Source organism: Pseudochaenichthys georgianus, chromosome 6 (assembly GCF_902827115.2).
Source record: "Pseudochaenichthys georgianus chromosome 6, fPseGeo1.2, whole genome shotgun sequence".
NCBI classification, from domain to species: Eukaryota; Metazoa; Chordata; class Actinopteri; order Perciformes; family Channichthyidae; genus Pseudochaenichthys; species Pseudochaenichthys georgianus.
The window spans coordinates 838,318-865,991 of NC_047508.1; the positions used below are offsets into that span (position 1 = coordinate 838,318).

General features: G+C 46.2%; 1 protein-coding gene and 1 long non-coding RNA gene across 2 annotated transcripts in view; one reads left to right on the plus strand and one right to left on the minus strand.

Moving 5' to 3' along the window:
• The first annotated feature begins 969 nt into the window (after positions 1-969).
• LOC117447722 (uncharacterized) lies at positions 970-5,079 on the plus strand. Its single transcript, XR_004552265.1, has 2 exons — positions 970-1,039; positions 4,125-5,079. It is a non-coding gene; the product is annotated as an uncharacterized lncRNA (long non-coding RNA).
• Positions 5,080-14,900: 9,821 nt separating this feature from the next.
• rtel1 (regulator of telomere elongation helicase 1) overlaps positions 14,901-27,674 on the minus strand; it is a 94,333-nt gene continuing 81,559 nt past the window's right edge. The window contains 4 exon segments of the mRNA XM_034086080.1: positions 14,901-15,215; positions 19,175-19,288; positions 19,780-19,968; positions 20,903-21,016. Coding sequence (XP_033941971.1) covers positions 15,145-15,215; positions 19,175-19,288; positions 19,780-19,968; positions 20,903-21,016 — 488 coding nt within the window. The 3' untranslated portion in view covers positions 14,901-15,144.

Consider the following 27,674-nt stretch of genomic DNA (forward strand, 5'->3'; position numbering starts at 1 on the left):
ATCTCATCTTCAAGGATGGAGAAACTATTGTCACTATAATAAGGTGATTCTGATGGGGGGATATATGCTGTACACATGAAAATGTCTTCATCCATAGCGACCACCTCTCTTTTTATTTTGAGACAAATAGAAAATTCGCCTTTCGTCTGGGGTCCTGCTCTTCAGGCCAAAAGCAGAGGACTTCAGGCCCTGGACATCTCCTGACTCTCTGGTGAAGTCTGGGGTCCTGCTCTTAAGGCCAAAGGCAGAGGACCTCAGACCCTGGACATCTCCTGACTCTCTGGTGAAGTCTGGGGTCCTGCTCTTCAGGCCAGAAGCAGAGGACCTCAGACCCTGGACATCTCCTGACTCTCTGGTGAAGTCTGGGGTCCTGCTCTTCAGGCCAGAAGCAGAGGACCTCAGACCCTGTGTTAGAGTTTATTGAAGGATAGATATGTTTTCATAATGTGTTCTGATAAATGTATTGTCATAAAGTGTTCAAGAAGATTCTTAGTCAGGAAGGGAGGAACAGAGAACAGTCTGTTCAAGAGCACACATACACACACACAAATTCACATGACAGAGTCACAAGATACACACAAACATATATTGGTGTTGGTCATCGTCACATGATTGTCATGTTACTGTATTGTTGAAAATAAAAGAGCTGCACTGAGAGAAGACGAGCGGAATTGGTTGATAGTGGACATTTGCAGGTCGCTCGCCGATTCTCCTTGCAGCAAGCTAAATTGAAAACTCGAGTACTGTTATCTCTGTTCACTGGATTTGGTATATTGAACCGAACTGGGGTTTTACCCTTACAAAGTAATATTGGATACCCCACATTAATTGGTCCTTCGAGCCGGAATCCAACAACATCGTGACGGGAAGGAGGAAGGAGACGACACGCCGCAGTCTGTCGACAGCCGGGATCATCAGCCGACCCCGAGAAAGACCCGGGACGCAGAATTTGTGGCCGGGCCGGTGCTTATATGGCCAACCTCCCTCATCCTGGCCACGATTGACGGAATCCAACCGGACCAGTGACCACAGATAACGGGTAAGACACGGTTACTCCACCATTAAGGAGGGTGATAAAACGTTGATAGAGAAAGGTTACTCCGCCTATAAGGAGGGTGATAAAACGTTGATAGAGAAAGGTTACTCCGCCTATAAGGAGGGTGATAAAACGTTGATAGAGAAAGGTTACTCCGCCTATAAGGAGGGTGATAAAACGTTGATAGAGAAAGGCTACTCCGCCTAAAAGGAGGATCGACGTGCCGTTGGGTACATTTATGAGTGATTGAGTGGAAGCGGTGTGTAAAAGTGTCACCAGTGGAATCAGCGCACAGAGTGGAAACCTAACGGTGCTAACACAAACTCTGTGGTCTGTTGAAGTACACTTAGTGGTGAATTAGGGATTAGGTTCCGACCGACACGTTGTCCAGTAGGAACACCAAGCTAGAATCATGGGGTCCGATGGGAGTAAGCCTGCCGCTACAGGGGACATGAGATATATGGAAATATATAGTCATGGCAGCACCATTTATTGTAGCAAATGGTATAAACAGTACGGCTTCCAAGGGAAGCTGGAGAAAACAGCAGTAAGAGAATTAAGCGACAAATTGAGAGCAGCAACAGCTGGAACAACGCAAGGTAAGAAAAGAAAGAAGTTAGAAGCTCAACTACGGGTTGCAGTTATATGGGCTGAACAAGCCCATAAAAGGACAGGTGGAGCAGTGGAAGGTATGATAGCAGCGGCTATTTCAGTGAAAGCAGACGAGGAGACAGGGACGTCAGGATCAATTGATCGGAAGAGCAAATAGAAGGGAAGAGCAAAGTATTAGAAAAGCGCAAGAGAAAGAGAAAAAGCAAAGAGAGAAAGAGAAAAAACAACGCATAGAACAAGAATGGGCAGCAACAATAAGCCCTCCGCATACAAGAAGCAAGGAGGAAAGGAAACCAAGTTATATCCTGTTGAAGAATTAAGAGAAGCAGAAAAATCCTTCGACGGAACAGCATATCAGGGTGACGCTTATCCATTAGTACAAGTGGCCAACCCGCACTATGGAGTTGGCGAAGACCTAGAAAGAATGTTAAAAGTGTTCCGCCCATGGACAATGGAGGAGTGTAAAAAGGCTTGTGAGGGACTGACTCCATACAAACAGGACCCGGCGCAGTTTGTCCTTGACCACACTGCATTAATAGCGTCATATGGTTTAAATGGACATGAAGTTTTAAGAACCCTTATGGTAATCCTTGGCCGTGAGTGGGCAAGGGTAAAAGGCATTTTCACGGGAACAGCAGCAGATGGAGGCCCAATGCCACCAGGTGACCAGGCTTTAACCAATGCTCTGGTTCCAGTGTACCAAGCAATTGAGAGGACTTTTGCCCCAAGACGTGATTTCACAAAAGTCTCGGTATGTAGGCAAGGGGAAAAAGAGTCAGTGCAGGACTTCAGAGTAAGAATGGAAGAGTGTTTCCGTATTCACAGTGGCATCCCCTACAGCAACGTAGCTGACTCTGCATTCGTACAGCAGCTAAAACAAAGCTTAATGAATGGGTTTCACCCAGGAGTCGCAGATTTCATCCGCAAGCACAATGTTAACCATAGAACATGCGACTTACAAGAATGCCTAAATTATGCAGAACACGCCACATCCCAAATCAAAGAAAAAAGACAAAAGAAAGCATCTGCATCAGCTTTCTTTGTAGGAGAAGGAGGAGAAACCAATGAGGTTTTCTTTGTAGGACCAGGACAGGGAAGAGGTGGGTTTAACAGAGGACGAGGGAATGGTAGAGGAACAGGCAGAGGCAGAGGACGAGGACTAAACTCAGATGGGACATTCCTATGCCACAGATGCGGAAAGGAGGGACACATGGCTAGGGACTGCAGGGAAGAGAGACCACAGAACAAAGAAGGGGGACAAAAGGGACAATACAAAGACGAAAGGACATGCCCCCCCCCCCCTTCACATAACCTACATAGTTATGACAACTGACTAGACGTAGAAAAGGAAGAAGAGGACATCCACACACATCACATTGACATTTCTGAAGTATTACTGAATCTGTCGGACAACAGTATTAAACCTACCAGGACAATCGAAATCAATGGGGAAAAATTAGAATTCTTATGTGACAGCGGTGCGGACTCATCAGTAGTGAACAAAGAGGTCCAAAGAATGGCCACCAACTGGCACTATGTTTGTAAAATCAGCAAATGGACACATAAATCAGAGGTCGATTTCAAAGCCACTTGTTATGGAAGATAGAAGGTCAGGCCTCCAGGCATCCCTCAAATTTGTGTTCATCTCAAACTGCCCTGTCATTTTGCTAGGGAGAGACGGCATGGAAATGTTAAAAATCAGGATAAACAACAAGATAGTCTCTACAAAACAGCAGCTCACTTGAGTCATGGGCCGTGCCATGTCTCAACAGGAGGGATGGTGACAATAATAAATGAACACTTCCATACATACAGCTACATTACATTTTCTAAAAACTTTTGTAGAGCCTGTGTAGTATGTTGCAGACACAATGCTCAAGGCAATGAACGACCACAGAGAGGAAAGTTTCCTCCACCACCATACCCGTTTCAACACATGCATATGGACTTCATCGAACTAACACAATGCCAAGGGTACACATACTGTTTGGTAATGATATGTCCGTTTTCAAAGTGGGTTGAAATATTCCCAGCAAAACATGCAGACGCTATTACCGTAGCAAAAGCCATATGCAAGACAATAATACCAAACAGAGGTATTCCAGAGAAACTGTACAGTGATAATGGTTCTCATTTTGTAAATCAGGTTATTACCAAACTGTCTGAGCATATGAGGATAACATTAAAAAACCATTGTGCATATCATCCACAAAGTGCAGGCTTAGTGGAAAGAACAAACGGAACAGTAAAGTTAAGACTAAGGAAAACAATGGAGGAAACAGGAAGAAAGGCAAAAGGGTTGTCTCCCTTTGAGATCATAACAGGAAGGCAATTCAGACTACCAATCACAGACGAGGTGAGGGAGGAGGATGATGCTGAGGCAGAGACTACATTAGCTGAATGGATGAGCAGACTCTTCAGAAGCAATGAGATAGCTCGATCAAATAACCTGCCAGACATTTCTACTCCCTTACAGGATACTCGAGTGCAGACTGGTGACCAGGTCCTCGTGAAGGTGATTAAGAGGAAGCATTGGCACTGTCCACGGTGGGACGGTCCCTACACGGTACTGCTGACAACACCGACTGCACTAAAAATCGCGAAAGAACTACGTGGATACATCAGAGCCACTGCAAAAAGATAATACCTCTCCAACTTAACGACGGATAAGTGGTGGAAGTCCGGCTACAAAGGGCGGTGTTTCATTAGGAAATACTGGTCTCAACCCCGGTGAAGAAAACAACAGAACCACTATCACAAATAGACTATGTTGGGAGAGGTGTTGTTTGTAGTGGCCCTACTGGGTCTGACACTAATGACTATAAGACAATTAAGTGAGGAATCCTCAACAAAAGAAGAAGTCCATCGAGAGAAAAAATGGTCACTACTTAAAGATGACCCATGGAACCACAATGACTATACTGACACAGACCCCTCTCAAAAGGACGAATATACTTACCTAACCTCCAATGTGTAAGACTTAAAGCTAGGTTACTGTCTGTCATATGACGAATGGTTCGAAAATGTCAAAAACAAGTGAATTAATTCTGAAAGTAATAAAGACACTGTAACCAGCTAGTAATTATGAAAAACAGGAGGGAATGTTAGAGTTTATTGAAGGATAGATATGTTTTCATAATGTGTTCTGATAAATGTATTGTCATAAAGTGTTCAAGAAGATTCTTAGTCAGGAAGGGAGGAACAGAGAACAGTCTGTTCAAGAGCACACCTACACACACACACAAATTCACATGACAGAGTCACAAGATACACACAAACATATATTGGTGTTGGTCATCGTCACATGATTGTCATGTTACTGTATTGTTGAAAATAAAAGAGCTGCACTGAGAGAAGACGAGCGGAATTGGTTGAGAGTGGACATTTGCAGGTCGCTCGCCGATTCTCCTTGCAGCAAGCTAAATTGAAAACTCGAGTACTGTTATCTCTGTTCACTGGATTTGGTATATTGAACCGAACTGGGGTTTTACCCTTACAAAGTAATATTGGATACCCCACACCCTGGACATCTCCTGACCCTCTGGTGAAGTCTGGGGTCCTGCTCTTCAGGCCAGAAGCAGAGGACCTCAGACCCTGGACATCTCCTGACTCTCTGGTGAAGTCTGGGGTCCTGCTCTTCAGGCCAGAAGCAGAGGACCTCAGACCCTGGACATCTCCTGACTCTCTGGTGAAGTCTGGGGTCCTGCTCTTCAGGCCAGAAGCAGAGGACCTCAGACCCTGGACATCTCCTGACTCTCTGGTGAAGTCTGGGGTCCTGCTCTTCAGGCCAGAAGCAGAGGACCTCAGACCCCGGACATCTCCTAACTCTCTGGTGAAGTCTGGGGTCCTGCTCTTAAGGCCAGAAGCAGAGGACCTCAGACCCTGGACATTCAAACATGAAATAATAAATGATCTGGATTGCATTAAAACAGAGAAAGATCCAGAGCATTCAACATTAAAATGAGATAAACTCCCAAATCGCTGGTTGTCAATAAATAGGTTGATTTAAGAACACATTAGATATATGGGATTTCAATATACGATGGACAGTTTTTTGTTGTTGTGTGTCTACTGTACACAAGCAAGAAAACAAACAATGACTACTGATTGTCTGCTGTGGTACCTGACCTATCAGGTGGGAGCAGAGCAGGCTGAGCATCTGCTGGAGGTCTCTCAGCTCGTCGTGTGGGGGGTGGGGGGGTTCAGGGACATGGGGGGTGGTGATGAGGGTTGGGCCTGCTGTTCTCTTCACTGCCTGAGCATAACTCAGTGGGTCAGGGTGTAGCTTCCGTCGCTGTGGTTGGGGTAGGAGCCCTGGGGTAGGAGCCCTGGGGACAGGACCCCTGGGGACAGGACCCCTGGGGACAGGAGTGGTTCTGGCCTTGCTTGAGGGTAATCATAGTTGCCCTGGTGGGATCTTAGTGGGTCATGGTGTGGAAGAAGATGAGGATGATCTTGTCTCCATGGGTGTTGTCTGAGTGGTAGTCCAGTGGGGTGCCTTTCTGGTCTAAGGGGGTTTTGGGCCGGGCTGCTCCTTCTGCGGGGTGTGGATTGGTCTCTATTGAGAGCGACGTCTTTCAGTGTCCGGGCGAAGACGGGGACTGTGTTTTTATACAGATGGACTTGGTCGTATAGGCAGTTGATATCCAGGGTGGGGTGGTGGGCAAGGTGGACGTTGGGCCTCAGGATACAGTCTCTGGACATGTTGCTGTTGATCCTGTGGATGGTGTCGGGGTGGAGGTCTTTCCTTGGTAGCAGGGTTGAGACCACTCTGCTGTTGGGGAAGGTGGTGGAGGCTTTCTCCATCACTCCTCTGAGTGACTCTGACACTCTCTCCTGCTGGCTCCTCAGGTCGTTGGAGCCAGTGTGGATGATGATGTGGCTTGGGGATCCCAGCTGCTCCTCTGACAGCAGGTCCATGGCATGTTGGGTGTTTGGACACCAGATTTTAGCCACTGTGTGGGTGGGGAAAAGTTTATTTTCATCAATGAATTTGCCATTGGAGTCCATGAGGATGACGATGTCTGGCTTCCCTCTCTGCTGTGCTGGTCTGGAAGGATGAGGGGTGGTGTTAGTCTGTGGGCTAGGGGTGGTGTTAGTCTGTGTGATGGGGGTAGATCTGGGAGTTGGGTTAGCCTGTGGGCTAGAGATGGAGCTGGGGGTAGAGGGTGGCTGCTGAATTGGAGGGTTCTGGCTGCTCTCAATGGGGGTCACAGGGTTCTGGTTGTGGTCTGGGTGTGAGTCCAGCTGCTCTTTCAGGGCCTGTGCAACTCTCTCTTGCGGCTTTCACACCAGCGCTTTTCCCTCTCTAGCTCCGAGCTAGAGCTTTTCTGGTTCAGCTCCGGTTTCCCTTTTCTGAGCCCGACTGGTGCTGCCGCTGCTGCGTCATGACGTCACCGTTTACATCGCTGATTTGCTCCCCAACGGCAGCTCACAACAACAACAACAACAACAACAACAACTGCGTCGGGTCGATGATCGTGTTGCTTTTAATCACACGAAGCCAGATTAAATTAAATAACGACTTCTCCAACCTTATACTTTTCTCCAGAGTGCCGTGGTTCATTGTTTATTAATGTGTTTCTGCAGCATTTACCGACCGCTGCAGTGTATTCTCCCGTTAGCTCCCGTTAGCTCACACTGCAGCGGCCGCTCTAAAGTATTCACTGTCCGACTCACACAAGCAGCTGATGCATATCCCCAGTTCCCCTTAGCCTAAGTGAGCTGACAACGCGTTGGTGTGAAAGGGGCATCAGTCAGGAGACAGATGCTTCAGGAGAAGCTCTCTCCACCTGTCGGTGTGTCGGTGGAGGAGTGTGGTCTGGCTGTGGGGGCTGTGGTGGGGTATGGCAGAGTTAAATCTGCCTCCCGCATGAACAGTGCAGTGGTTATTTTTTTGGACTGCACGGAGAAAGCTAACCAGCTGGTGGAGAGCGGGCTAGTGATTAAAGGGACGCTGTTACCCGTGCTACCCCTTGTCACTCCAGCTAAAAAGGTAATCATCTCAAATGTACCCCCGTTTCTGAGAAACGAGTTGTTGGAGAGAGAGCTGGCTCGACACGGGCAGCTTGTGTCTCCCATTAAGTTGATCCCCCTGGGCTGCAAATCCCCGCACCTCAAGCACGTTGTGTCTTTTAGGAGACAGGTGCTTATGGTCCTGAAAAAGGATGAAGGGGAATTAAATCTGACTCTTAAGTATAAAATTGATGATTTTGTGTATACTGTCCATGTTACGTCTGACAGTTTGAGATGCTATGGTTGTGGAGCGGCAGGACACCAGATCCGCGTGTGCCCGGAGAGGGTGGGTGACGCGCCCGGAGAGGGCGGGTGACGCGCCCGGAGAGGGCGGGTGACGCGCCCGGGGTGTCTGCGCTCGCAGCCGGCCCGACGGTGCCTGCGGCAGAGCCGCTACAGATTGCTTTGTCCGCAGCCGGGCCGCCGGTGCTGGGGTCCGCGCCCGCGGCAGAGCCGCTGCAGGTCCCTTTGCAGGTCCCTTTGCCCGCCGCCGGTGATGGGGTTCGCGCCCGCGGCAGAGCCACTGCGGGTCCCTTTGTCCGCGGCCGGGCCGCCGGTGCTGGGGTCCGCGCCAGCGGATGTGTGATACACACAGTATCACACATACGGACACTCAGGTCACACAGGAAGCAGATAGTGAGCACACTGCAGCCAGAGTGGCTGAGTCTGTTCTGGAGGATGTGGTAATGGATGAAGATTTATTAAGGTTACCTGTTAAAAGAAAAAATGAACAAGTGAGCAAAGGAAGTGTGACTCAAAAAGGGAAGGTGTCAAAGAAGGAGTTGCTGTGTTCCTCCTCTCAGCCAGAGGGAGTCCCAGAGGACGCAGAGGACAGTGACAGTGAGTCATTCTTTGACATCGTTGAAGTAGCAAAGGGAGAGGAGTATTCTATCCAGAGGATCAGATCCTTTCTGGCGGAAACTAAGGGGTTGAGGTCGGTGAAGTTAGAGGATTTTTTTGGTGATGTGCAGATATTTCACAATGCTGCCAGGGTTCTCATGCGGCGCAAAGAAGCTTTAGGGGAACTTTTCTTCAGCAGCCCAGAGAAGGCTCGGTTAAAGAAGATACTTCAGAGGATTAGAGAGGAAACTACAAAGAATTATGAATAAGTACATCTTGGTTTTATTTTTTATTTATCTTCAGCCAGGTTTTTGATTCTGTTAGGATGCAACTATAATTTCATTATGAGTGACATAAAGCTGGGCTCTTTAAACATTAACGGTGCTCGAGGGGAGGCTAAGAGAGCGTCTTTATTTACTTTATTAGGAAACAAGAATTGTGACGTTTCTCCAGGAAACTCACAGCACTGCTGAGAACGAGAGTGACTGGAGGAGGGAATGGGGGGGGGGGGAGGGTTTCTTCAGCCATAAGCGCAGCAATAGTGGAGGGGTTGCCATTCTCTTTGCGAGGGGCTTTACACCCTTCTCCTGTGCGGTCGATGAGGTCATCCCAGGACACTTGCTCAAAATAAATGCTGAATTTGAAAAAGTTAAAATATGTTTTATAAATATTTATGCTCCCAGTGTGGGCGCAGAGAGGCTTTTGTTCTTTGAGAAACTGAAACACACTCTTAGCACCTGTGATAGTGAGGAGTATCTGGTCCTGGGGGGTGTCTGGTCCTGGGGGGCGTCTGGTCCTGGGGAGTGTCTGGTCCTGGGGGGTGTCTGGTCCTGGGGGGTGACTTCAACGGAGAACCCTCTGCTGGATAGGAACCACCAGGAGCCGCATGCTGCCTCAAAGAGTGCCTTAATAAGGCTAACAGAAAGCTTTGAGCTGTGTGATGTTTGGAGGCACTTCCACCCGGGCCAGCGGCAGTACACGTGGGTGCACTCTAGGGATAACCTGTTGTCTCTAGCTAGGCTGGATCGTGTCTATGTTTTTAACCATCACATGAATGTGAGCAGAAGCTGCTCCATCAGTCCAGTGGGAATCTCTGACCATTCCCTCGTACAAGTCTCAGTTTTTATTAATCATGTTAAGTGTAATAGTGCGTGTTGGCACTTTAATGCTTCTCTGTTGGCCGACAACCATTTTAAAAATGTTTTTAAATTCTTTTGGGAAGACTACCGTTTGTCTAAGAGAGAGTATAATTCTCTTCAGCATTGGTGGGATGTAGGTCAAGTGAAGATCAAGCAGCTTTGCCAGCAGTACACTTTCAATGTCACAAAGGACATGGCTAGATCTCTGAGAGCTCTGGAGAGAGAAGTGGTGGAGCTGCAGGGATTGGCAGACTCCACAGGAGAGCGAGAACATGTTGAAGGTTTCAAAAGTAAAAGCTCAGCTCTGTCTGACCTGCTGGGGTTTCTGCTCAGGGTGCTCTGGTCAGGGTGCTCTGGTCAGGGTGCTCTGCTCAGATCCCGGTTTCAGAACATCGTGAAAATGGATGCTCCCTCTCACTTGTTCTTTGGTCTCGAGCGTAAGAATGGTCAGAGGAGGCTGATGCACTCCCTGCGATCCAATGCTGGGCAGCTGCTTCAGGAGTCCGCCGACATTCGTCAGTGTGCTGTGGAGTTCTACAAAGAGCTCTACAGAACAGAGTTCCAGACCGAGCCAGAGGTGGCCAGTCGTTCTATGAGGGCCTTCCTAACGTCCCTGAGGAGGACCATGCTGAGCTGGAGGCGGAGCTCTCTGCCCAGGAGCTGCAGGAAGCCCTGCAGAGCATGCAGAGTGGGAAGGCTCCTGGCATAGACGGCCTGCCTGCAGACTTCTATAAGGCTCTCTGGCCAGTTATAGGTGACGACCTGCTGAGTGTGCTCAGAGACAGTCTAAGTAACGGGAGGTTGCCTCTGAGTTGCAGGAGAGCTGTGCTCACTCTCCTCCCTAAGAAAGGAGACCTGCAGGAGATTAAGAACTGGCGTCCTGTGTCTCTACTCTGTACCGACTACAAGCTGCTTTCCAAAGTGTTAGCGACGAGGCTGAGGAAAGTGATGGAGCATGTCGTTCACGTAGACAGACATACTGTGTACCCAGCAGGTTGATCACTGACAACGTGACTCGACTCCAGATGTTCTGGACCTCTCCGGTTCATTGGGCTGTGAGCTTGGTCTGATTTCTCTAGACCAAGAAAAGGCTTTTGACCGAGTTGAACACCAGGACTTGTGGCAGACGCTGGAAGCTTCTGGGTTCAGCTCTGGTCTCATAGCCAAGATCCAGGTCTTGTACAGGGACCTTGAGAGTGTACTGAAGATAAACGGTCCTTTTGAAGCTCAGAGAGGATTCCGACAGGGCTGCTCTTTGTCCGGATGCTCTACTCCCTGGCCATAGAGCCTTTTTTACACCGGGTCAAAGTTACAGGGTTTTTCTTTTCCTGGCTGGAGGGATGTTTTTAAATTGTCTGCGTATGCGGATGACATAATGGTCTTTGTTAAAAAACAAGATGACATAAATGTTTTAACTGAAACTGTGAGCAACTTTTGCAAAATCTCATCTGCTCGAGTCAACTGGGGGAAAAGTGAGGCCTTAGCAGGAGGCGAGGGCAGTATTGATCAACTGGGGGAAAAGTGAGGCCTTAGCAGGAGGAGAGGGCAGTATTGATCAACTGGGGGAAAAGTGAGGCCTTAGCAGGAGGCGAGGGCAGTATTGATCAACTGGGGAAAAGTGAGGCCTTAGCAGGAGGCGAGGGCAGCATTGACCGCTTGTTGTTACCTGGGGGCCTTGGTTGGAAAAGGGCAGGGTTAAAGTACCTGGGTCTTGGTGATGACACGTTTTGTTTAAAAAACTGGGACGGGATTATAGAGAAAGTGGAAGGCCGGTTAAAGAAGTGGAAGTGGATCCTTCCCAAACTTTCTTTTAAAGGGCGTATCCTTATTTTAAATAACCTTGTTTCCTCCATGCTGGCTCACCGGCTGGCGTGCACCGACCCACCCGTAAACCTGCTGTCCAGGGTGCAGGCTCTCATGGTGGACTTCTTCTGGGACCGCATGCACTGGGTCCCTCAGAGCGTCCTGTTCCTGCCAAAGGAGGAGGGGGGACATGGCCTGGTTCACCTGGCAAGCAGAGGGGCGGCTTTCAGGCTCCGGTTCGTCCAGAGGTTCCTGACTGGACCTGCTGACCTGGTCTGGAGACCCATAGCTCGGGCCTTATTGGAGCGCTGTGGTGGGCTGGGTCTGGCTGAGTCGCTGTTCCTAATGGACCTGAAAGGATTACGCCTGAACAATCTCTCGGGGTTCTATGGAGGTCTCTTCAAGGTGTGGGGACTACTCAGAAGAGAGAGACCAGAGTGCTGGGGCTCACTGTCCTGGCTCCTCAGAGAGCCGGTGGTCCGTGGATCTCGGTTTGTGTGTGGAGTAGGGCCTTCTCTACAACAGAGACTCTGTGAGGAGAGGATCCTCACGCTGGGCCAGGTGGTGGAGGTGTGTGGGCCCCGTCTGGACAACGCTGCAGGCCTGGCCTCACGTCTGAGCCTCAGGTCAGTCCGGGTGGTCAGCCTCCTGCTGCAGAGCTGGAAGCAGCAGCTCAGCCAATCAGAGCTGGCGCTGATCGCTGCTCAGTCCAACAAAACATTTTATTATTTGGTGACAAAGGTGCTGAATCAGAGCAGACTGCAGGAGCGAGTGGACACGCGGTGGAGAGCCCACCTGGGCCTGACGGAGGCTCAGAGGCCTGAGTGGAGAGCGCTCTACAAGCCTCCGCTGACTAAGAGGGGTGGGGACCTCCAGTGGGGGGACCTCCAGTGGAGGGTCCTCCACGCTGCGGTAGCTGTTAATGCTTTTGTTTCAGTGATCGACCCTGCAGTGTCTGACGCCTGTCCTTTCTGTGAACAGAGGGAAACCATTTTTCATTGCTTTACGGAATGTGGTCGACTCCTTTGTCTTTTTCAGTTGTTTTTGTTTAATGTGGTTTTTTCTAAGACAATGTTCATTTTGGGTTGTCGGTACAGCCAGAAGCAAAAGTGCAAAAGTCAGCTTTTGAATGTTTTGTTGGGGCAGGCTGAAACGGCCATCTACCTCAGCAGGAGGAATAAAGTTGCGGAATCTTTGGATACCGATGCAGTTTTGATTTTCAAGCGGATGGTTAAAGCAAGACTGAAAGCGGACTACGGTTACTTTTGCTTAACCAAAAATGTGGGAGAATCTGAGGCCATGTGGTGCTTTAAAAATGCTTTGTGTTCTGTGGAGAATGAGGATCTTATTTTCAGTATTTGTCTGAACTGACAATGTGTCTGTTTGGTCATTTGATTTGTGAATAAAAGTGGTTCTCTCTCTCTCTCTGAGATCTGCATGGAGGAATGGGCCAACATACCAGCAACAGTGTGTGAACACCTTGTGAAGACTTACAGAACACGCTTGACCTCTGTCATTGCCAACAAAGGGTATATAACAGAGTATTGAGATGAACTTTTGTTATTGACCAAATACTTATTTTCCACCATCATTTGCAAATAAATTCTTTAAAAATCAGACAATGTGATTTTCTGGATTTCTCTTCTCATTCTGTCTCTCATAGTTGAAGTGTACCTAGGATGCACATTACAGGCCTCTCATCTTTTTAAGTGGGAGAACTTGCACAATTGGTTGCTGACCAATATATTGTATACATTTCTGAATAAATCTGAGAACCACTTTGTGGTACTGTTAATTTGATATGGTTGGATATAGTTTGGAGCAATACTAATACATCTGAGGCTACTGTGAAACATGAACGCAGAAGACAGGCTAGCACCTTAAAAACTGGAGAACAGACAGCTGTTCCCAAGCAGTGGGGACAATGAAGGTGAAGCAAAGAGAAAACAGTTCCTCTCTGAGCCTCCAACCAGATATTTTGACCCACACTTGGAGCGTTTCTCTACAATCAGGATATGAATGGATAGAAGTTAGTTTAAATAATATATCTCTGGAGACCATCCAAGACAGACAAAACTAAAATCGTGACATACAACTAAGATCGTGACAAGGAGGGGCTCATTATCATATAAAATATTCGCGCAAGGATGGATCGACTCAGGGCCGATTCTGACCAATCTGCTGCCCTAGGTAAGATTCCTGCTGGCGACCCCCCCCCCTTCCCGAGCCTGAAAGACTCTACAAAACACCAACACACTACAAAACAGAAACATATTTATTGACAGGTTATATCCATAAAAAAGGATTCATATGTATTTAGTATTGTATGAACATGTTTTAATGGACGTCACATCCTCTAGGGGGGTACGGGGGTAATTTTAAAGTAACATGCTTCAATCTGGTGCACTTTGAGCACACAATTACTAGATATTTGATCTAGGAAGTACAACTCTAAACACCCATATGAAAAAGATCGATTTACATTTTAATAATCAAATAAGTATGTGAACATAACCAATAACCTACCATAGCCAACTAAACTTTATTTTTGTTGTTCATTTACGTCTTATGTTACGTAGTTAACATTTATTTATGTTTTTTTTTATCTCCAACTTTAAACGATATTTTTGGTTTATAGTATATACTGGAATGATTACAAACCTGTTTTTATTTATCCTAATAATTGTAAAGGAGTGCCTTGGAAATAATTGTTTACATAAATTGTGATCAAAACGTTTGAGACCCACTGAGATAACTTAGAGTAAAGTGAACTATCTCAACCCTCAGAGTCACTTACCTCACTGAGCTCTCAGTCTGACAGGAGGGGACTCTCCCTCCACCTTCTTGTAGAAACATCTTCTTATATCCACCAGATGCCAACAACAACAATCACTGGTGCGCCCTCTCTCTCTCGTTCCCACGCTCGCACTTTGGCTGTGAGCTGCGGGCGCCAGATAAGCCAACATCCCCCACTTTCATCACTTACAGCGCCCATCGTACAGGGCAGATGAAAAGTGTAACCGGGATGAAAAGGGTGTTACATTTACTTAATTATGAATGTTGTTACATCAAGGCCGAACATTGGGAAGAGTGCCAACGGTAAAAAAAATGTTTTCCCTCCCAGAGCTGTTCGGGTTAGGGTTAACCCCCGTTAAACCCCCCCCCCCAGATCTGGCGCCCTAGACGACCGCCTATGTCGCCTATGCAAAAAAAACCAGCCCTGGACGGACTATTCAGAATAAGGCCACCAACAAGTGCAACGTTCATAGAATAATAATGAATAAATACCATTCAGTTAATGTGTTCATTTTCAGTCGTCTGTTTTATGCATTCTGTCATGGCAGGATTTACCCCCCCCCCCACATTGCATTCTGTCATGGCAGGATTTACCCCCCCCCTCCCCCACATTGCATTCTGTCATGGCAGGATTCCCCCCCCCCCACCCACATCACGGGTTCATTGCAGCACTGCTGTTACAGAGGACCTTTGAGGCTCCTGTAATTTCATCAATTTTATTATCTTATAAAACAACAAATATAAAAAGAAAACAAATACTACATTTTCTTGACATTATTCTATTATCAAACAGTCTGTTAAGCTTTACAGATTTGTACACATTCACATGAAAAGGCCACAGCCAGCCCAGCCCACAGCGGGGCCATGTTATCAGTGGTACACAGTGTTCCTGTGACTCACATTCTACTTCCTTTGGCTGCTGGAGAAAAAACTGGAGATCTTGCTCTGGGTCTTGAGAGGTGGGGAAGATGAAGCTGGAAAAAAAAGTAAAAGGTGCAAGTCTTATGTAATGTATTTTATTATATTTTAAACTCACACATGTCTAATATTCATGTCGACACTTCTATTCCTGAAAATGATAACACCATTGTTGTGTCTCTGGGAAGTGAACTGAGAAGAACCATCAACATCACCTGTTGGCTGTCAACATGTCCAACTTACAGTGATGTTGTAAAAGAGGCGATGCAGGCGGAGACCGTACCCAGAGCAACACTTCAGAGCCAGGCTCACTGACACACTGCACGCCGCCTGCACTGATCCACCATCAGATCACTCCACCCCACAGCATTATACTCTGTGTCTTCAAAGCACAGCTGATTCACCGACAGGTCCCCAAAAATTCATCCTGAACACTTTTTGTTTTTTAAATATACAAATTGCTTACATCTTATGTAAATTACACTATTCTTTTTAAAGTGTAATCATTATTTAAAATAATTCAAAAAACAGTGCAACCTCAGAGGATAAGGGCACAGTGAAGACCTGCACGTCTGTATTCTCTGTTACCCAGCCTCCGCCTGCATGAGACAAGTGTGCAGACATCAAAGACCTGAAAGAACCCTACCCCTCAGGAGTCTCCAGTTTACTTACTAGGAAGGAGAACACTTGGGAACCATCGCTTTAAATAATACAGTTAGTCCTGGATTATTATATATTTATCTTTTCGTGAATACAAATAATATGAAAAAAAAGACATAAATAAAGATGTAGAAAACATGGACGAAAACTTGACAACGAATGTAGAGAGGGTGTAGCAGCAGGCGGAGATGGCATCAGGAGAACCTTTCTTTGTTGTGTCATTGTTCAAAGTTGTTTGGCTATCGTTGCTAAAGAGAACACAAGCGAGTAAAATGTCTCAGATCCTATAGCAGGCATCCTCAAAGTACGGACTCCGGTCCGGATCCGGAACGAACCACAACTGTCTCTGGACTCTGAGCAAATTATACTTTTCATATGTATTATCTGTGTTATCTGCGAGACATCGCCACAACGCAACGAGTCAAAATGATCCGCTATGTCCACAGACTGCAAACAGCGCTCATCGGACATGTATGAGAGAAAGTCTCTAATGTCCGAGTGCAAGTGAATGCAGCACAAGATGCACGTCATGTAACCCCTCCCCCGGTCCTGGCGCGAGCGTGGACATATGATTGGCGGCGATTTCATTTGAACGGGACGGCGCAAAACGAGAAGCATTCGGACCCAAGCACTGAAGGAATGAGGTATTTGCGGTCTACACTGACAGAGAAGAGACTGTCAGTGTGGCTGCACTCAGAATTGAATGAAAACGCACTAAAGCTTTGGATCTTAATAATTGTTGGCGTTTTGCTGAACAAAATGGTAATCGCCGCATTCAGCTGTAATAGACAACTTGATGCTCTGCTCACGGATGAGCATACACAACTATTAAGATGATGACCTTACATGTGTAAATATTTTTTTTTTCTTTGAGGGGGTCTGCCCCCAAAAAACTGTTTTAAGTCCTGAGAAAGTCAAATAAGACGGTGTGTAAAAATACACTGCCCAGCCAAACAAAAGTAACCACTTTGATTTAACTAGGTTAGTAGGTAAGGACATTCCACTAGATAATAACTGAAGTATAAAAGAAGGCATGACTGAAGTGATGGAGACCATGTTGAAGGCAAACACAAAGAGGAAATAACAGGTCAAATCAAGCCCCTCTCAGATTCCACAGCAACCAGAAGAACATAAATACTGGCTGGTGATTTGATTAATCAGATTTGTGAGGGAATAAAAAATGCACAGTGCATTTCCTTAGCTGTGGGTGAGTCCACTGACACTGAGTTGTTATGATGAGGCAAAGGGGGAGTTAGTTGAAGATGTGTTGGGCTTGACGAACCTCAGTGGACACACAAGGGGCAAGACATTTATAAAGCACTAATGGGAATGCTGAATGAAAGAGGGTGCAGCTGCCTTTATTCATAACTGCAGCTCTTACACTGCGACTCTGAGGGTCAAGCACAGACACAACAACAATGAAAACTGCTGCATACAGAGACTTTTTAGTTTTTGAAACCTCGTGTTAAGAATCTTGTTGCAATTGTTTAAAAGTTAGAATGACCGTAATAAACGGACCTTTGTCTTATTGAAACATTTATTTTGGACCTTTAAGATTTGTATTTGAGTACCCCTGTCCTATAGTATGCTAGTTTCCATACCAGCTTCTGGTCTGAAGAACTCTGTCACTGTTCTAGGTGTGATGAAGACAGTGGAGTTTCAATGGTGTCAGTGTTTCTCCTCGGTTTGAAACACACACATGTTTCAAACAGTGAATCAAGCTAAAGTAGTGTGGGTCCTCGGTGCGAGCCGAAGGGACTATTCAGTGGACATTTACATTTCCGCAGCATCTGCAACAAACATGAACAGCTAGAACACCTCCTCCTTGAGTCCAATACTGACTGTTTGGGAATATCTGAATCTCTGCTAAAACAGTCGTCACCATCTTCTCTTGTATCTACGTCAGGATCTGCAGCTCTGCCCGATCTGCAGCTCTGCCCGATCTGCAGCTCTGCCCGATCTGCAGCTCTGCCGATCTGCAGTGCGCATGTGCGAGATGGTCCGCCATATTGGACAACTCCGGACAGCAACCCAAGATGGACACTTGACACAGTGGCTTTTGGCAAAGCTCAAAATGAAAACGAGAGAGATGAGTTATTGTTATTACAATGTGACTTCACTATTATTTAACAACTCTTTTATTGGGTTCTTTTATTTGGGGTTAAGTACATTGTCAGAATAAGTGAGACATGAATTTAACTTCTGTTAGACAGCCACATGCCATACATGTTTGCACACATTCACAGTAAATATTTATTCAGTATGATATCTGTCTAACAGAAGTTAAATTCATTTCTCACTTATTCTGACAATGTACTTAACCCCAAATAAAAGAACCCAATAAAAAGAGTTGTTAAATAATAGTGAAGTCACGTTGTAATAACAATAACTCATCTCTCTCGGTTACCTTTTGAGCTTTGCCAAAAGCCACTGTGTTAAGTGTCCTTCTTGGGTTGCCGTCCGGAGTTGTCAAATATGGCGGACCATCTCACACATGCGCACTGCAGATCGGGCAGAGCTGCAGATCGGGTAGTGACTCTCTCCTCTCCTCTGCTCTTGTCTCTGACTGTAGTATCTGCGCACGTGTGTGCGGGGAGCGGAGTGCGCACGTGTGTGTGGGGAGCGGAGTGCGCACGTGTGTGTGGGGAGCGGAGTGCGCACGTGTGTGTGGGGAGCGGAGTGTGCACGTGTGTGTGGGGAACGGAGTGCGCACGTGTGTGCAGGGAGCGGTGTGCGCACGTGTGTGCGGGGAGCAGAGTGCGCACGTGTGTGTGGGGAGCGGAGTGCGCACGTGTGTGTGGGGAGCAGAGTGCGCACGTGTGTGTGGGGAGCGGAGTGCGCACGTGTGTGTGGGGGAGTGCGCACGTGTGTGTGGGGAGCGGAGTGCGCACGTGTGTGTGGGGAGCGGAGCCCCGCCCTTCGGAAAGCAGAGCAGAGGACAACATGTGAATGCGCAAAGCAACGCAGTGCACACTGAAACGTGCACACACATTTGATTAATAACATCAGCGTTTGCTTTGATTAATAAAAGAGCACCCGTTCAATATTAAATATGACCGTAGTATTACTTCAGTTGTGATTTGGCGCTTTATATATATATGAAAAAAAACATCTTCAATTTCAGGGGTTCCGTTGGGGGGGTGCAGCGCCCCTCCAAGACAATGAGAGCTAAAGTGTCCTTTTATCTTCTCGTGTAAACCTGGATAAGATCCCTTTATCAAACATCCTCCATGAAGAGCATCCTCATGGCCTTCAGTGACTTCGGAGCTTTTCTCTAAAGTACAACAAGCCTCAGGAAGGAAGTACTACAAACACACAAACACTGATTCTGATGCTAGATTGGGTTTTTCTTCACCTTGCTCGTCTTCGCTCACAGCAGGAACCTCAGCAGAGGAGGACTGGCCCGCCAGAGCCTGCAACATCTCTTTGTACTGCTTCTTATGGCGGGGGGGAATAAACGAGCCAAATCCTTCCGGAAAGAAAGATCAAAGTGAGTGTAAAGTGACTTCTCAGAACTTCTTCAAACTTCAAAATGTATTGAGTTTATGCCGTGATTTAGATTTCAGTATGCATTACATGAATGCACACTATGCAAACAATATATGGTTTTTACTTAAGTATTGTTCTGCACAACCCTCCGAATATTTTGCACATTTGTACACAAGCTACTTCTATTAGCATCTACACAGCTTTCCACTTACAAAACAATACATACAGCACATCTTTTATTTTATTATTCTTAGTACTATTCTTAGTATACTGCGAGTGGTTTTTTGGTTTATCGAGATTTTAGATAAATAATTTTCTATATCTTAACGTATAATAGTTTGAAAATAAATAGTGTTTTATAATTGTTTGGTTGTTTTTCTTACTTTTTATCTTCTTTAACTGTGTTTATGTTTGCACCATACACTACAAGTCACAATAAACCTGTTCTGATCCTGGTTTGAAGGGACTTACGGACTAGCAGCTGGAAGTCCTGGTCCCTCTCTGTGAACAGGCTCACGGCGGTGCCCACCAGGGCCTCGTAGCAGGCGCTCCTCTTGTAGCTCTGGATGGCCTGCAGCAGCAGCGCCGTCTTCTCTGCGCCGATGGCCTTCTTCACATCAGCCTGAAAGGAAGCGTGGGCCTCAGTCTTCGGAGCAGAACCTGAGCGAAACCACCACAAATGCATTCTTTACCCAAATCCACTCAAACATACTAGTTTATGAACTTTATAGACTTTGTTCTGTGTGCTATGCAGATGATATGCTGTTTTACAGACTAGTTGTCTTCCAAGAATGTATGATATTGTTTTAACACAAAGGTAGTGGCTAATAGTGTACTATGTTAATGGACATAAACTGACTGCGGTGGCTGCATTGGAAATAGGCACATAGTTACCATAATGGTAAACAGACATATGTTAAGATAAGACTTTATTCATCCTGAAAGGAATTCTTGTGCCAGAGTTACAAAAGATACAATACATAATAATACTGCTGCTAACGATGCAGTAAAAAGAGCCAATCAAGCAACAAATTAAAAGAAACAAAAATGGACAAACAATGTAAAAACTGTAGTGGCAGATACATCAGTGCACATGATGTACCACAGCAGCCCCACGTGCACTGAGCACGACTGCACTCACATTTAAGACTGCTAGACTCCTGAGCTCCGTGCCTTCGTACCTTCATCTGTTTGCATCTCACATCTTTATCTTTGAACTTCTCTTTTCTTGTTACTGTCTTGCTTTTTGTACTATATGTTAGGACCCCCTTGAAACGAGATGGTTCATGTCAAGGGGTATATCCTAAATTAATAAATGTTATTATTACAAATATGCAGGATTTTATTTTACTTACAGCATTTCATTTTAAATTCTATTTTTAGCTCATCTTATTCTATTTTGCACATATATATTTAACTTCTCCTGCATTACTTGCTAAATAATCTTGCACTATTTTATTTCTGCATTTATATATTCATATTTTGCATTGTTTGAAGAGCGGGGACTTCAGCTGTCGTTGCATTTTACACTGTAGCTGTGCATATGACAATAAAGTCTTTGCATCTTGAACTTTGAACTCTAGTGATGTCATACCAGTGTGAGGCCTCTGGCTCAGGTGGAGTCCTCCCTTGTTGAGCTGCTCTGTGTTCAGCTGACTGCAGGTGGAGGGGGGGGGGGTCACACCCACAGCAGGCCGACTGACTGCAGCTGTGAGAACACACACACAGAGAGTTTTGGTCTTTCTTTCCTCTTGATCACACAGACACAACAACACATTGCCTCCACCAACCAGTGCAGGTCATCACTTCAGCCTGTCATCACTTCAGCCTGTCATCACTTCAGCCTGTCATCACTTCACCCTGTCATCACTTCAGCCTGTCATCACTTCAGCCTGTCATCACTTCAGCCTGTCATCACTTCACCTTGTCATCACTTCAGCCTGTCATCACTTCAGCCTGTCATCACTTCAGCCTGTCATCACTTCAGCCTGTCATCACTTCACCCTGTCATCACTTCAGCCTGTCATCACTTCAGCCTGTCATCACTTCAGCCTGTCATCTCACTTCACCCTGTCATCACTTCAGCCTGTCATCACTTCAGCCTGTCATCACTTCAGCCTGTCATCACTTCACCCTGTCATCACTTCACCCTGTCATCACTTCACCCTGTCATCACTTCAGCCTGTCATCACTTCAGCCTGTCATCACTTCACCTTGTCATCACTTCAGCCTGTCATCACTTCACCCTGTCATCACTTCAGCCTGTCATCACTTCACCTTGTCATCACTTCAGCCTGTCATCACTTCAGCCTGTCATCACTTCAGCCTGTCATCACTTCAGCCTGTCATCACTTCAGCCTGTCATCACTTCAGCCTGTCATCACTTCAGCCTGTCATCACTTCACCTTGTCATCACTTCAGCCTGTCATCACTTCAGCCTGTCATCACTTCAGCCTGTCATCACTTCACCTTGTCATCACTTCAGCCTGTCATCACTTCAGCCTGTCATCACTTCACCCTGTCATCACTTCACCCTGTCATCACTTCACCCTGTCATCACTTCAGCCTGTCATCACTTCAGCCTGTCATCGCTTCACCTTGTCATCACTTCAGCCTGTCATCACTTCAGCCTGTCATCACTTCAGCCTGTCATCACTTCAGCCTGTCATCACTTCAGCCTGTCATCACTTCAGCCTGTCATCACTTCAGCTTTTTCATCCATTAGACATTTGAGTGAAATTGTCATCATTATAGTAAACATTTGTGTGAATATAAAAAAAGGCATTGCAAAGGACATCAACAACATGGTGAGCCCCAACTTCACAAACAATCAAGAACCAAATACAAGACAATGGGTAAAAAGCTGTACCCTGCTGTTGGAGTAGAATTTCCCTTAACAAAGTGCTCTGTTTTAGAAAACAATTTAGAGTACAATTAGTGTTTAGTATTTGCAGGTCTCCCTTGAAAAAGAGATCTATGATCTCAAGGGACCAATCTGGTTAAATAAAAGTTTGAATTTAGTCAAATAAGTGTAATGTTAAGGTGTGTACAGTGTCAGCCCAGGGACTGCATCAGATATATGCGTGTGTAACTTGTGTGTGTGTGTATGTGTGTGTGTATGTGTGTGTAACTTGTGTGTGTGTGTATGTGTATGTGTGTGTATACATGTGTGTGTATGTGTGTGTATATGTGTGTGTGTGTGTATGTGTGTGTGTGTATGTGTGTGTGTGTGTGTGTGTGTGTGTGTGTGTGTGTGTGTGTGTGTGTGTATGTGTGTGTGAATGAACAAACATGTTTTTTACTTAAAAACCGGAATAGATGATTTCAAGCATGGATCATCTAGATCAGGGGTGGGGAACCTCCGGCCCCCGGGCCGTATACGGCCCGCGAGACCATTTGGTACGGCCCTCGAGGTAATTTATAAACACACGCCAAAAAGAAAAAAAATTAAGAAATCTAGACCGCAAAATAATAAATAAGTGCCTTTTTTTCCTGGCCAAGGTCAGGGTCCTTGAACACAACACAAGCCTATCGTGTCATCACGTGGTATATGTCTGACAGGGGTGTAGTTCTGATGGAGAGCACCGGAACGCCACTTCATAAATGTCAGTACCCATAAGGAGCCGTACACATGCTGCAGTTCCTGCGTGGCTGTGTCTTTAGTTGAAAGCCCAGTGGCGATCTGCTCATCTGTCACACTGATCATACAGTCAATAACTTTGTTGTTATTAGCATCTGGTTAGCTTGCTATGCTAACGAATATAAGAAGCTTTTTCTACAACCAGTGAGGCAGAGGCACATCTTTATATGATCATTATAGTTATAAAATAATAAGAGAATAAAGTAAACAGGTATAAAATACTATATGAGAGTAAACAAAAGTTGTTATTTATAAACAAGAATACAGTTTGAAAGGAGAGTGATTTGTAAAATATCCATAAAGAAAAATAAATCTGTTTACAGTTCTGTTTCATCTGGGTGTTGAGAGATGTTTCCATAGATCTCTTCATGTTGCTCTCAAAGTGCACCAGATTGATGCTTTTAACTTCAATATTTAAAAAAAGATCTTCCTAGGGGAGCATGCCCCCGGACCCCCCTAGAGGAGATTAGGTCCCCCCCCCGAATCTAAATACATTTGCACACATTTTGTGTCCATATCTTTCTGTTTTGGTGGTCATGCCACACCGTGCACGTGCATGCAGGCGCGAGTCATGGTGAAGTATCTGGATGAAGAGTTTGCTTTTTCTTTGCACAGCCTGAAAGAAAGGCCAAATGAATGGGCTGTGATTTTAATTTTTTAAGCAGAGGTCAATCATTTTTACTGCCCTCGGAGGATGTTGGAAAAATTTAAATGGCCCTTTAGAGGAAAAAGGTTCCCCACCCCTGATCTAGATTCTACACAGTGTTTTTGGACTTTAGAGACACGTTTGGTACACTCTCCCATGAGGTGATGCTACAAGCATTAGAGGAAATACACCTGCCTCAGCCTCTTGTGAATATTGTATCCAATGTGTATCAAGGTTCATTCCTCCAGGTTATCTGTGGGCAGCAGCTCACAGAGCCGATTGCACTGAAGGTGGGACTAAAAACTGGCTGTCCCTGGAGTGCCGTGAACTTCATCCTAGCACTCAACCAATGGATTTAGTGGATTTACCAGTTCACTCCGCTGCATGTCCAACTCCCAAACCCTGTTCAGGGATACGCTGACGACGTGCAGGTGTCATCACCACAAGAGGATGTCATCATTGACATGCTGGCACGCACTGATGAGTTCCTCCAATGGTCAGGGCTGGAGGTGAAGCAAGCTAAGTGTGCCGTACTCCATGAGCGCCGCAGTGGAGGCAACCGCTGGTATAAGGCCAAGAACAACAAGCCCCCCCCTCCTTTCTTGTAATGGGCCAACCCATTAAGCTGTATTCCCGTAATGAGACCTACCCATACCTTGGCCACAGGTTTAACATCGCTGGCGAGTGGGGGGAGCAGGTCGAGGAGCTCACTACAGAGTTTCTCCATCGTCTCCACCTGATTGACTTGTCCCCCCTCCCCGTCCTCATGAAGTTCCAGGCTGTGAGAGAGGTGGCTTTGGCTAAAATTCAACATCTCTTTGCCAATGCTGGTTCCACCTTCTCTGCTCTGCTGTGCTGCTGAGGCTTGTTCCACCTGCTCTGCTCTTCTGTGCTGCTGTAGCTGAGGCCTGGTTCCACCTGCTCTGCTGCTGTAGCTGAGGCCTGGTTCCACCTGCTCTGCTCTGCTGTGCTGCTGTAGCTGAGGCCTGGTTCCACCTGCTCTGCTCTGCTGCTGTAGCTGAGGCCTGGTTCCACCTGCTCTGCTCTGCTGTGCTGCTGTAGCTGAGGCCTGGTTCCACCTGCTCTGCTCTGCTGTGCTGCTGTAGCTGAGGCCTGGTTCCACCTGCTCTGCTCTGCTGTGCTGCTGTAGCTGAGGCCTGGTTCCACCTTCTCTGCTCTGCTGCTGTAGCTGAGGCCTGGTTCCACCTGCTCTGCTGTGCTGCTGTAGCTGAGGCCTGGTTCCACCTGCTGTGCTGCTGTAGCTGAGGCCTGGTTCCACCTGCTCTGCTGTGCTGCTGTAGCTGAGGCCTGGTTCCACCTGCTCTGCTCTGTTGTGCTGCTGTAGCTGAGGCCTGGTTCCACCTTCTCTACTCTGCTGTGCTGCTGTAGCTGAGGCCTGGTTCCACCTGCTCTGCTGTGCTGCTGTAGCTGAGGTCTGGTTCCACCTTCTCTGCTCTGCTGTGCTGCTGTAGCTGAGGCCTGGTTCCACCTTCTCTGCTCTGCTGTGCTGCTGTAGCTGAGGCCTGGTTCCACTTTCTCTGCTCTGCTGTGCTGCTGTAGCTGAGGCCTGGTTCCACCTGCTCTGCTGTGCTGCTGTAGCTGAGGCCTGGTTCCACCTTGCTCCGGGAACAGCGTGGTTACTGTTGTGCTGGACTGGGAGAATGGCGGGTGTCATGTTTCTGCTGTGCCTTTTCTTGGCTGTGCTGGACAAGGAGAAGATCGCTAGTCGTCCTGAACAATCTACTGGATTCGGGTATGTTCTGCCGCCCGCAGTGGACATCTCCTGTACAGTTTCGGAGGTGTTGCACAAACAATTGCTGGTTGCACTGTCGCGGACATTCATTTCGGAAAATGTTTGTCTTTCTCACATGCCTGCCACGATGGTCCTTCAGAATTGTTTTTTAAACTCTAATCTCACTTTCGTGAAGTTTGCTGGTGAACAGCTGACAATGTATGTGTGTTGATTAAGAGGAAAAGGTGCTTGGTATTTTTATTGGTGTTACTATCAGGAAATGTACAGCCAAATCCAGGTCCACCTAGCAGTATTAGTCAAATAGCTACTCCTGCTGATCTTATATCTAGATCTGGGCTAGGTTTAATTCATTTAAATGTGCGTAGTCTGTTACCTAAATTAGATTTTGTCCGTATTTGGGCGAGTTCGACTGATGCTGATGTCATTGTCTTATCAGAAACGTGGCTAGATAAATCCATTTTGGCCTCTGACATTTACATAAATGGTTACAGTGTATATCGTACTGACCGCCTAAACAAGGTGGTGGCGTTGCCATTTATGTGAAAAATAGGTTTTGTGTAACTAATATGGTTTCCAAATCTGTTAGTAAACAGCTAGAATTTTTAGCCGTGAATATTGAGGTAACAAAGGGTCAGCAGGTCATGGTGGTGGGCTGCTACAGGCCCCCCTCGGCTGTCAAGGACTCTTTATCGTCATTGGCAAAACTGTTATCACAACTTTCCTACAAGGAAATAGTGCTGCTTGGTGATTTTAATTGGGACTGGTTAACTTCTGTGTCAGAGGATTTTAAAAACCTGTGTACCTCTTTGAATTTTACCCAGATTATAGACAGTCCTACTCGCCCAAATATTAAGTCCCCAAATAAATCCTCCTTAATTGATCTAATTTTAACAAATGTTCCACATAAATACTCATCTGTGGGAGTATTTGCTAATGATGTGAGTGACCACTGTGTTGTAGCCACAATTAGGGACACTAAGGTCCAAAAGGTTAAACCACGTGTCATCACAAAGAGAGACAAAAAACACTTTGTGGAGCAGGGTTTTTTACATGATCTGTTTGATTTTGATTGGGGTAAAATCAATCTGTGTGCTGATGTAGAAACTGCATGGTCTTATTTTTATCTTGGTTTTATGAAAATTATAGATAGACATGCACCTCTGCGTACATTTAGAGTGAAGGGACGAAACAATCCCTGGTTTTCTGCTGAGCTGTCCAGTCTACTTCATGAGAGAAATAATGCTTGGGCTAAGGCTAGGAAATCAGGCTCAGAGGTAGAATGGCTACGTTTTAGGCAGCTAAGAAATAGCTTCACATCTCAAATAAAAAGTGCTAAATCAAAGTACTATTTGTCGGTTACCACAGAAAACCTGAATAATCCTAGGAAATGTTGGAAAGCCATAACATCGATTTCCACTGGTGATATCCCAAATGAGCTACCTCCGTGCCTCACCACAGCATCTGGCTCTATATCGGACAGGGCTACTATGCTAAATTGCTTTAATAAGCATTTTGTGTCTTGTGGCTCTCTGTTTGATTCTGTCACTGACTGTACTTCTGCTTCTGTGAACGCTCCAATCCTTGACTCTGAACAATGTGGTCTGGAAAACCCTTTCAGTTTTACTCCTTTAACTGTTGGTATTGTTCATGAAGCATTATCCAAGTTAGATCCTAGGAAACCGGCTGGCCCGGACAACTTAGAACCTTTCTTTTTAAAGATAGCTGCAGATTTTATTGCTCCACCTCTTACTTCTCTTTTTAACCTCTCCCTCAGCACGAACACAATTCCAAAAGTATGGAAGTCTGCTTATGTCTTGCCTTTACTGAAAGGAGGGGAGGCAACTATTTTAAATAACTATAGGCCAATCTCTAAATTGTCAGTTCTGGCTAAGGTGCTCGAACGACTTGTGAGTGAACAAGTAAAGGAGTTTTTATCTATAATTGACATCCTGTCTAAACATCAGTCAGGCTTCAGAAAGAAACACAGCACCATCACTGCCACAATGAAAGTGGTAAATGACATTACTAGTGTAAGGGAAACTTCTGTAGCAATGGAGAGTCAGGACTCAGAGAGACACGGGACGAGCAGGAGTTCTGATGTCAAACACTGAGATTTAATACAAGTATCGGCCGGAGAAATTCACATCACAAGTCACACAGTCAAAGGTTCTGACTGCTCCAGTGGGTTGCCATGTCAATTCTGAATCTCTTCTCATCTTGGCAGACCTTTAATTAGCTTCACTCAGAGTCAACCCCCATATTGGGGAAAGCATCTGTGAACACCTGGGGGGCACTGAATCACTTTATCAGACTCTATGGCTCCTATG